Source organism: Hemiscyllium ocellatum, chromosome 35 (assembly GCF_020745735.1).
Source record: "Hemiscyllium ocellatum isolate sHemOce1 chromosome 35, sHemOce1.pat.X.cur, whole genome shotgun sequence".
NCBI classification, from domain to species: Eukaryota; Metazoa; Chordata; class Chondrichthyes; order Orectolobiformes; family Hemiscylliidae; genus Hemiscyllium; species Hemiscyllium ocellatum.
In genome coordinates this window covers 23,014,837-23,026,532 of record NC_083435.1, presented here as the reverse complement: position 1 = coordinate 23,026,532, position 11,696 = coordinate 23,014,837, and the positions used below count along the sequence as shown (strand labels likewise).

Here is an 11,696-nt window from a genome sequence, read left to right as displayed (position 1 = left end):
TCTCTCTCTCTATCTACTCTCTCTCTATCTCTCTCTATCTCTCTCTCTCTCTCTCTCTACCTCTCTCTCTGTCTCTCTCTCTGTCTATCCCTTTCTCTCTCTCTACCTCTCTCTCTCTCTCTCTCTCTATCCCTCTCTCTCTTTATCTCTCTACATCTCTCTCTCTCTCTCTACCTCTCTGTACCTCGCTCTCTCTCTCTACCTCTCTCTCTACCACTTTCTCTCTCTCTCTATCCCCTCTCTCTATCCCTCTCTCTCTACCTCTTCTCTCTCTCTCCATCTCTCTCTATCCCTCTCTCTACCTTTTTTTCTCTCTCTCTCTCTCTCTCCCCTCCCTCTCTCTCTCTCTCTCTACCCCTCCCTCTTTCTCTCTCTCTCCCTCTCTATATCTCTCTATCTCTCTCTCTGTGTGTCTCTGTCTCTCTACCTCTCTCTCTCTCTCTATCTCTCTCTGTCTCTCTCTCTCTCTCTATACCTCTCTCTATCTCTCTCTCTCTATCTCTCTCTACCTCTTTCTCTCTATCCCTCTCTCTATCTCTCTCTCTCCCCCCTCTCTCTCTCCCTCTTTCTCTCTCTATCCCTCTCTCTCCACCTCTTTCTCTCTACCTCTCTCTATCTATGTCTACCACTCTCTCTCTCTCTCTCGCTCTGTCTCTATCCGTCTCTTGCTCTCGCTCTCTCTTCCCCCAACCCCCCCTCCTCCTCACACCCCCCCCACCTCCCCCAGCCCCTGCCTCGCTAACTCTGGACCTAGACACGGCTAACCCTTGGCTCCTGGTTTCCGAGGACCGCACCAGTGTGAGGCTGGGGGATAAAGAGCAGAAGGTGCCGGATACCCCACAGAGGTTTGACCGGGGAGCGTTTGTGCTTGGCTCCGTGGGGTTCACGTCCGGCAGGCACTACTGGCAGGTGGAGGTGGCTAACAAGAGGTGGTGGGGAGTGGGGCTGGCCTCAGAGTCTGCGCCCAGGAAGGGCGAGATTGACCCCACGCCCGAGAGTGGCTTCTGGACCGTCTGGCTGTTCCCCCGGCAGGGCTGGGTGGCCCGCACCGCCCCGTCGCTGACCCCCCTCGGCCTGGACGCCGGCCCCAGGAAGGTGGGAGTCCTCCTGGACTATGGGGCCGGGCAGGTCTCGTTCTACAATGCGGACAACATGTCCCATGTCTACACCTACACCCACCCCTTCACCGGGAGGCTGTACCCCTTCTTCTGCCCCGGACCCAACGACGACGGGTCCAACTCGGCTCCCCTGAGCATCTGCGGTGCCAGAGGTCAATAGATCCCACCGTCCCAACCGTTTCTGCCTCTCTGGATCCCACAGGTCCGTCCTTTCGGGGTTCCCAGGAGGGGAGGTTGGGGGGAGGGGGGGTAGGAGAATGGGGGGTGCAAAAGAGACACATAGCGATTCCTCCAGCGAGGGGGAGGTGGGGTGGTGTCAATGCTGAAAAGACCACCTCCAGGATGGGGGTTGTCTGGAGCTCTGTGGCGTTCGGGGCGTTCCATTGCAGAGAGCTGGGCAAGTTCACCAGCCCTCCTTGAGCGAGGACGTTTCTTCATTTCACTGCCAAATGGTTTACCCTGTACTCTGAGACCGCCCCCCCCCCCCCCCCCCTTTGCTCTAGACCCCAGCCCCTGCCCCCTTCCCTCCAGTGAAGGTAACCATCCCAGTCTCGTTGGAATTGTATGTGCGTTTTACAGAAATCCTTTCTCGACCAGGCCCGACCACTGTCAGGCCGTGGGACTGGGTGGTGTGGAAATGTCCCCAGTTGGACTCCAATTGGAAAGTTGGTGGGGGGGGTGCGGAGAGGAGTGGTGGGGTGGGGGGGGTGGTCGAAGAGAGAGTGAGAAACGAGGTGGGAAGGCGGGTGGTCGGGAACACCAATGGAAGTAGTTTATGACAGGAACGTGAAGAGGTGCTGGAGGTCAGAACAGGAGAGGGGTTCCCAGTACGTGTAGAGAAAAGACGAGGCAGGGACAGTTGCTGGACCCGAAAGTCTAGCTAATGCGCAGGGGTTTTCAATCCCAGCCCTGCAACGTTGCTGTAGAGAGAGATACCTTCTGTAGACTGGCAGGTGGAGGCGTGGGGTTGGGGGTGGTGGGGTATAGAAGGTTATGGGGCAAGGAGAGAAAATAGCCATCCCTCTTAGTCAAAGGGTCAATAACCGGGGGCTTCGTTTTAGGGAGATGGGCAGGGGGCATTTCAGGATTACAGATTTCACCCAGAGGTGTTTCTGAAATGCAGGGTAGCTGAGACTGGAATCTTTGCATCCTTTAAGGAACGATTGAACTCTAGGGAGAGGCTGAACAGGCTGGGGCTGTTTTCCCTGGAGTGTCGGAGGCTGAGGGGTGACCTGATAGAGGTTTCTAAAATCATGAGGGGCATGGATAGGGTAAATAGTCAAAGTCTTTTCCCTGGGGTGAGGGAGTCCAGAAATAGAGGAGGGGCAAGATATAAAAGAGACCTAAGGGGCAACTTTTTCACACAGAGGGTGGTACTCTGGAATGAGCTGCCAGAGGAAGTGGTGGAGGCTGGTACAATTGCAACATTTAAGAGGCATCTGGATGGGTATATGAATAGGAAGGGTTTGGAGGGATATGGGCCGGGTGCTGGCAGCTGGGACTAGAGTGGGTCGGGATATCTGCTCGGCATGGATGGGTTGGTCCGAAGGGTCTGTTTCTGTGCTGTACGCCTCTATTACTCTATGAGCACTTGCAATGCCAACGCATTCAAGGCTCTGGGCCAAGCGCGGGGGAAGCAGGACCGATGCAGATTTAGTGTATGGAAATTGGGGGGAAGAAGGTCTCAACAGGCAGCATCAGTGCAGAGAAGTGAGCTCTCTGCACAGATGCTGCAGACCTGCTGAGCTTTTCCAGCAATTTCCGTCTTCGTCTCTGACTTCCAGCATCCGCGGTCCTTTTCGGTTGATTTAAGGGCGGGTTTATCTCGATGGACTGAAGGGCCTCGTCTGTACTGTGCAGTGGATTTTAAATTGGAACCGTCCCGTCTGGAACCTAAAGCCGCTCACTCGGCCTAATAGCAATGGGCAGGCTCGTGTCCACTGTAGTAAAAGGCTATCTGGCTCACTCATGTCCCTTTGAGGAAGGAGATCTGCCGTCCTTCCTTGGTCTGCCTGACACTTGACACCAGAGCCACAGCGATGTGGTTGACTCCGAAATGGCCGAGGGAGTCATTCGGTTCAACGTTAAAGAGAAACGAGTGTGAATAGGTGCCAACCTTGGTCTGTGGATGAAGTCTCCAGTAGCTGGTGAAAAGCCGCAGGGTGACTGGAGGGAGGCAGTGGGCAACTTGAGCCTGAGGTGTTAGAGAATTTGTGGGCGGCACGGTGGCACAGCGGTTAGCACCGCTGCCTCACAGCGCCAGAGACCCGGGTTCAATTCCCGCCTCAGGCGACTGACTGTGTGGAGTTTGCACGTTCTCCCCGTGTCTGTGTGGGTTTCCTCTGGGTGCTCCGGTTTCCTCCCACAGTCCAAGGATGTGCGGGTCAGGTGAATTGGCCATGCTAAATTGCCCGTAGTGTTAGGTAAGGGGTAAATGTAGGGGTATGGGTGGGTTGCGCTTCGGCGGGTTGGTGCAGACTTGTTGGGCCGAAGGGCCTGTTTCCACACTAAATGATCTAATCCAATCTAGAATAGCGGTGGGACAGACAGAATGACTGAACAGTAAAGCCCAGATGCAGGACAATGGCCCCTGTGTGCATTTAAATACCGTAGAGCTTAGTTAAAAGGCTTGAAATGATGACGAACAGGAGTGAGGAGGAAGAGGAAACATATTGCTGAGGGGTTAGGAACCAGTGGCAATGATTAATGTAATCAAAGATCAATGATTAATGTAATTTAGAGTTACACCAGGGAGCGGGGCAGATTCCTTCACACTTTCCTGATACAGGGCTACAATCCAAATAAAGTTTGGAGAAAGTGGGATGAGGAGAAAGGATTTAGAGGCATTTAGGAACCAGGTTATAAAATATAAATAGAAATATAAATTCTGGACTGCATAGTTTGTATTGACTGCTCTGTATCGATGTTGTATTTTTAACGTCTTTGTATGTATTCAGACTCTCTACACTTGAGAATATACCACACTGAAGGTGTGAACCCATTAAAAAAAACAGAAACATGTGTTGAATTTTATTATTTGCTGTTATTTTGCCGCATTTCAGTGTTCACAAATTTCAAATCGTTAACGCAGAGAGAAAAAGACAATTCATTAAGTGGGCAGACCAGCATGACCCAGTTTGAATAGACACTTCTGGAGCCACTCCTCACAATTATGATGTGCAACACGTACCAACCATAGAATCCCGACAGTTTGGAGGCAAGCCATTCAGCCCATCAAGTCCACACTGAACCCCCCCTGCCCCGCCCCGAATCTCAGACCCTATCCCTGTAACCCTGCACTTCCTGTGGCTCACCCCCCTAGTCTGTACATCCCTGGACACTACGTCCCATGCACATAGAGTCATTGAGATGTACAGCATGGAAACAGACCCTTCGGTCCAACCTGTCCATGCCGACCAGATATCCCAACCCAATCTAGTCCCACCTGGCCCATATCCCTCCAAACCCTTCCATCCAGATGCCTTTTCAATGTTGTAATTGTATGAACCTCCACCATTTCCTCTGGCAGCTCATTCTGTACACACTGCTGTCTGAGTGAAAAAATTGCCCCTTAGGTCTTTGGGAGGAAACCGGAGCGCCACGCAGATATAGGGAATCTGATGTTGCAAAGTCCACATTGACAGCCGCCCAAGGGTAGAATCGAACCTGGGATGGTAGGAGGTAGCAGTGCTAACCACTGACCCAACGATGGGTACAACTCATTTAAAATCCCTCGATACTTTAATCTTGTTCTCGTTTGGAACAAAAGAGTGATTTGGCATTCACCGATCAAGTACAGAAAATGCACCTCTGTAGGACTGTACCATTTGTACATCCATCAACTGGAATCCCAGAGGAACTGGGAGGTGGGTGTGGGGAGGGACGTGGGGAGGAAGGGCTGGGCAATTCATCAACAATGTTACCTTCTCGTGGTAATTGTCAGTGTTATCCTGTAATGTTCGATGTCTCAATAATGCTTCCCACAGGACTCTGTACAAAGTGCCTCTTGTTGAATGTTTTCCTTCTCGGCTTGCAGTAGGTATTGATAAAATGGCCGATTTTGATCATCAGTGATGTCACTGCACAGTCCTGCATCAGAGAGCACAGGTTCGAGTCACTGAGCTACTGGCTGGTGGTTACAAGTGAAGGGCTTGGGATTGATGCTCGTGAGTATATAGTAAATGTAACAACAAAGCCAGGCAGACGGATTTTGGTTAGTATCGCCAGGTACTTTTTTTTTAATGAGAAAGAGGTCAGAAAGTTGTCTGGACATTGACTTAAATGCAACATTTCTAAGACAATGTTAATGAACAAAATGGTTTTGCTGGTGAGTTTAGGACAGGCAGAGTAATCAGGCCGGGGCACGAGTTTAGTTTTTACTTTAGATTGAAAGAATCAAGTTAGTTCAGGGCGACCAGTCAGAAATAATTTCCAGTTTAAAATCTGATTGAAGATTTGTAGCTCGGGTATCCATTGTTGTGGTTCTGCTCGCCGAGCTGGAAGTTTTTGCTGCAAACGTTTCGTTCCCTGGCTAGGGAACATCATCAGTGCTGTTGGAGCCTCGTGTGAAGCGCTGCTTTGATGTTTCTTCCGGTATTTATATTGGTTTGTTCTTGCCGCTTCCGGGTGTCAGTTTCAGCTGCAGTGATTTGTATGTGGGGTCCAGGTCGATGTGTCTGTTGATGGATGTTCTTGCCGTTTCCGGGTGTCAGTTTCAGCTGTAGTGGTTTGTATATGGTGTCCAGGTCAATGTGTCTGTTGATGGAGTTTGGGGATGAATGCCATGCTTCTAGGAATTCTCTGGCTGTTCTCTGTCTGGCTTGTCCTATGATAGTGGTGTTTTCCCAGTCAAATTCATGTTGCTGGTTGTCTGCGTGTATGGCTACAACCACAGGGATGCCAACACAGCAGACTTCCTAGCAGCACTAGAAAGCACACTCAGGAACAATGGACTGACAGAAGAGACACAACAAACAGTGAGACAAACGGTAGTACCCATGATGATAAGAAAACGACATACACATAACCTCAACACCAAGGAGAGGGAAGCACTGAAAGCACTGAAAAATGACAAAAACATAATCATACTACCGGCAGATAAAGGCAGAATGACGGTCATCCTAGATAAATCAGACTACATCAGTAAAACACAACAACTACTCGCAGACACCAACACCTACCAAATGAAGGATTCCGACCCCACACCACAACTCACCAATAGAATAAACAACACACTAAGGAATCTACAAAAAAACGGACAGATAACCAAAGCAGACCAGCAAAGAATGAAACCTGAAAGCAACAACACCCCCAGATTCTATGGACTACCCAAAGTACACAAACCAGACATCCCACTCAGACCCATAGTATCACTACCAGGGACACCAGCATACAAACTGGCCAAAGAACTACAACAAAAACTGAAACACCTAGTCAGCGGATCCAAACACTCCATACAATCAACACAGGAATTCTTGGACGTCATCAGGAATACACACATAGACAAAGAAGAAACCATGGTATCATTCAACGTGACGGCACTGTTCACTTCAATTGACAAAACCCTAGCCAGAGAAACAATAGCCAACCTACTGGACATACATAACAGAACACAGGAGGCCGAACCTATCAACAAGGACGGCATACTTAAACTACTAGACCTGTGCCTCACCACACACTTTACATTCAACAATCAGATATACGAACAAATCAACGGAACACCCATGGGATCACCAATCTCGGGACTCATAGCAGAGGCAGTTATGCAAAGGTTAGAACATACAGCCATGCCACAAATCCAACCCAAACTCTGGGTCAGATATGTTGATGACACCTTTGTAATCATCAAAAACACAGATATAGAAAAAACACACCGAATCATCAATGCCACACTCACAGGAATCCGATTCACACGAGAAGAGGAAAAGGATAGCCAACTCCCATTCCTAGACGTGTTAGTAGAGAGAACACCCAACGGAGAATTCACCACAAGGGTACACAGGAAACCAACACACACAGACCAAGTCCTAAACTATGAAAGTAACCACCCCAACACGCACAAACGAAGCTGCATCAGGACACTATTCAAAAGGGCCACAACACACTGCAGTACACTAGAACTGCAAAAAGAGGAAGAGGAACATCTACACAAGGTATTCGCCAAAAACGGATACCCACGCAACTTTATCACCAGATGCCTAAGAGATAGACCGAGGAACGAGGACATGCCACAACCAAAAGGACTAGCCACTCTACCATACGGCAGGAGTGTCTCAGAACTGACAGCCAGACTACTGCGACCCTTAGGACTCATAACAGCACACAAGCCAACATCCACGCTCAGACAACAACTCACTAGAACAAAGGACCCAATATCCAGCATGAGCCAAACTAACGTAGTTTACAAAATACCATGCAAGGACTGCACAAAACACTATATAGGACAAACAGGAAGACAGCTAACAATCCGCATCCATGAACATCAGCTAGCCACAAAACGACACGACCAGCTATCTCTAGTAGCCATACACTCAGACAACTAGCAACACGAATTTGACTGGGAAAACACCACTATCATAGGACAAGCCAGACAGAGAACAGCCAGAGAATTCCTAGAAGCATGGCATTCATCCCCAAACTCCATCAACAGACACATTGACCTGGACACCATATACAAACCACTACAGCTGAAACTGACACCCGGAAACGGCAAGAACATCCATCAACAGACACATCGACCTGGACCCCACATACAAATCACTGCAGCTGAAACTGACACCCGGAAGCGGCAAGAACAAACCAATATAAATACCGGAAGAAACATCAAAGCAGCGCTTCACACGAGGCTCCAACAGCACTGATGATGTTCCCTAGCCAGGGAATGAAACGTTTGCAGCAAAAACTTCCAGCTCGGCGAGCAGAACCACAACAATAATTTCCAGTGCGCGGAAGTTCGAGGCTCGGGGTGTTTGTATGGAAGCCCTCAAATATTTCAAGCTGAGAAAGTTTAAGCCATCAGAATTGTACAAGGTTCAAGCCCGGGAGATTCCAGTTTGGAAAGGAGTTCGAACAGTTTAAGTGAAAGCACCGCAGGTATTAGTGAAGGGATGGCAGGTGAATAGGCAAACATTACACGGTCTGGGATTGTGGGAGAGGACTCAAGGCTTCTTACTGATGGAATGGTGAAGGAGGCTACTTAGTCCTTCAGACTGTCAACTCTCTGGTACAGCCAGGTTAAAAACAAGGACTGCAGATGCTGGAAACCAGAGTCTAGATCAGAGTGGTGCTAGAAAAGTGCAGCAGGTCAGGCAGCATCCGAGGGGAACAGGAAAATCGCCGTTTCAGGCAAAATCCTCTATTCCTGATTTTGCCCAAAATGTCGATTTTCCTGCTCCTCGGATGCTGCCTGACCTGCTGTGCTTTTCCAGCACCTTTCTAATCTAGACTCTTTGGTACAGCTGCCTGATAAGATCCCCCTTCCCTGTTTATGTTTAGAAAGAAAAAACTCTCAGAGAACATGGACATCGATGGAAAAGGGGGCAGTGTCTGAGAAGTGAGCCTGTTTGAACAGAGACCACATTAACCAGATCGGGTGGAATTGACAAGCTGTTCATTACAAGCCATACCGCTGGAAGAGAAGCTGACTAGGCTGAGACAGGACTGACCGTCTGGACAGGGAGATCAAGGGTTCTCTTCCCTGAGTTGAGAATCAAGCCAGTTTCTATAGGAATACTCACAATGATCCGAATTAAAAATAGGAAAAATACAATGGTCTTGATAATCAAGTAATCCAGTTATGACAGTGATAATCGCAAAGCAGTTATCATAGAGTCACAGAGATGTACAGCACAGAAACAGACCCTTCGGTCCAACCCGTCTATGCTGACTAGATATCCCAACCCAATCTAGTCCCACCTGCCAGCACCCGGCCCATATCCCTCCAATACCCATCCAAATGCCTCTTAAATGTTGCAATTGTACCAGCCTCCACCACTTATCTGAAGAATGTCCTGAATCTAGGTACAATGACGCATTAATCAGTCTTAAATGGGATCAGGAGATTTCAGTTGGCCTCGAGGGTAGGTGAGAATGTCCCTTTTTTTTGGCAGTAAGGTGTTTCCATTGTTGCTCCCCTGTGAGCGAGGTATGCTGGTGCCTCCCCGTCTGACCTGCCCTTTGTGTGGCTTTGGTATCACTGGGTTACGATTGGGTCCAGGAAGCTTATAGTCAGGTTGTATTGGGAAGTGTATTCCCTGGTCCGTGAGTGACTGTGGTGGTGTCTGGGATTTCCCTTGTCAGCCTGTTTGGTCAATGCTGAGACAGATTGGGTGCTCCAGGTATGGTTTGGACAGGTTTCTGCGTCCTGTGTGCGGCCACGCTGGGGTTAGGCAGGGTGGCAGCTGCTTGGCCCCAGTTGGACTACAACAGAGTTGCTTGCTAATCCATTTCAGAAGTCAACCAGCTTGCCCTGAATCTGAAGTCAAATATAGGCCAGATCGGGTGAGCTCTTTCATTTTAATGATCCATTAATGTCGCCATTAAATGTGACAAACCAGAGGTCACACATTGGTTAGCACTGCTGCCTCACAGCAGCCAGGGAGCCTGGCTTCGTTCCCACCCTCGGGTGACCCCCCCCCGTGTGGAGTTTACAATTCTTCCCGCGTTTGCGTGGGTTTCCTCCCACAGTTCATACCTGTGCAGGTTAGGGGAACCGGCCATGCCCCAGAGCTAGACTAATCAGTCATGGGAAAAGTGGAGTTCTAGGGTCTGGCTGCGATGCTCTTCAAAGGGTCAGTATGGTCTCAACGGGCCGAAAGGCTTGCGAGTAGTTGTAAGGAGAGAAATGCCTCATTAAATGGACTGAGGCAAAACCTCGGGCAGACAGAAAAGTCGCTTATCTTTACACGGGATAGCTCCCTCTTCCGCACTTTCCAATCCTGCTTCACACACGACAAATAAAGCAGATGTCTCTCGGCGTCTCTCGGTGTAAGGTCAAATTCACCCAGTCAGCAAGCAATTTTACCCCAGATAACACATAGAACAGTACAGGAATGGGCCCTTCGGCCCGCAGTGCTGTGCCTAATGTAATGCAAAATTAACCTAATCCCTTCTGCCTGCCTTTTTGGTTTATATTCGGTGAAAGTGAGGGCCGCTGATGCTGGAGATCAGAGTGTGGCGCTGGAAAAGCACAGCAGGTCAGGCATCGTCCGGGGAGCAGGAGAGTGGTCCTTTGGTAAAACCCATTGGTCTATATCCCTCCATTGCTCCCATCCTCATGTGCTTATCTAAGCATCTCTTAAATGCCCCGATGACATCTGCCTCCACCTGCTACCACATTTATATTACAAAGAAGAGAATGCTGTTTCATTAGTCTATAGCTGGCTTGGAGATGTAGCTCAAATTGTATAAAGATCAAGTAGCCGTGCAGTTACAAACAGAATAACACTGGTCATTGGATATCTCTCATCCACTGTGCTCCCTGAGTTGCTTGTCTGAAGGACAGAATGATACAGGCACATTGACATAAGTCAACACAAGTTAGGGAGAGACTGCTTTCTAACTGCTCCGCCCCTCCAGAGAATAATCTCAGATTCTGAAATAAGGTATTAGCATGTTGAGATACTGGCAAAAGTAATCTGCAGTCAGGCTGCAGGCATGGTGGCTCAGTGGTTAGCACCGCTGCCTCACAGCGCCAGGGTCCCTGGTCTGATTCCAACCTCGGGCATCTGACTATGTGGTGTTTGCACATTCTCCCCGTGTCTGTGTGGGTTTGCTCCAGTTTCCTCCCAGAATCCAAAGACATGCAGGTCAGGGTGAATTGGCCGTGCTAAATTGCGCCATAGTGTGAGGTGCATTAGTCAGATGGAAATGGGTCAGGGTGGGTTACTCTTCGGAGGGTCGGTGTGGACTGGTTGGGCCGAAGGGCCTGTTTTCACACTGTGGGGAATCTAATTTAAATGTTTTCAACAGCAAATGGGAAAAGGCACCACAGAAAGCTTTATATTCACTGGCTTGGCTTGGCCAAGAGAGAGGGTGTGGAGGGGTGATAATGAAGTGGGAGAGTTGGGTGTGGGGTGTGTGTGTGGGGGGGGGGGTGATAGTGGAGCGGTGGGGTTTGGGGGTGGGGTGTGGAGGGATGATAATGAAGTGGGAGAGTTGGGGGTGGGGTGTGTGTGTGGGGGGGGTGATAGTGGAGTGGGGGTGTTGGTGGGGTGTGTGTGGAGGGGTGATAGTGGGGTTTGGGGGTGGGGTTGAAGGGGTGATACTGAAGTGGGGGGGTTTGGGTGTGGAGGAGTGATAGTGAAGTAAGGGGGTTTGGGGGTGGGGTGTGTGTGGGGGTGATAGTGAATTGGGGGGTTTGAGGCATACACACACACATACACTAACACACACACACGCACACTCACACACACACGTATATACATACACTAACACACACACGCACACTCACATACACACGTATATACATTCACACACACACACACATGTATATACACACACACACACACATTCTGAACAATCTGACCAAGTTGTTAGTTAAGTGCAACGATCAATCCATTTGTGGGGAACAAGGCACAC

The 11,696-nt window shown here is 49.5% G+C and overlaps 1 protein-coding gene across 2 annotated transcripts in view; it reads left to right on the top strand.

Annotated features, from left to right (window-relative positions):
* LOC132832768 (zinc-binding protein A33-like) overlaps window positions 1-4,137 on the top strand; it is a 9,937-nt gene extending 5,800 nt beyond the window's left edge. For both annotated transcript variants that reach the window (XM_060850901.1, XM_060850900.1), the window contains one exon: window positions 728-4,137. In XM_060850901.1, the coding sequence (XP_060706884.1) occupies window positions 728-1,278 (551 nt within the window). In that variant the 3' untranslated portion in view covers window positions 1,279-4,137. The remainder of the gene's footprint in view (window positions 1-727) is intronic.
* Window positions 4,138-11,696: the final 7,559 nt, after the last annotated feature.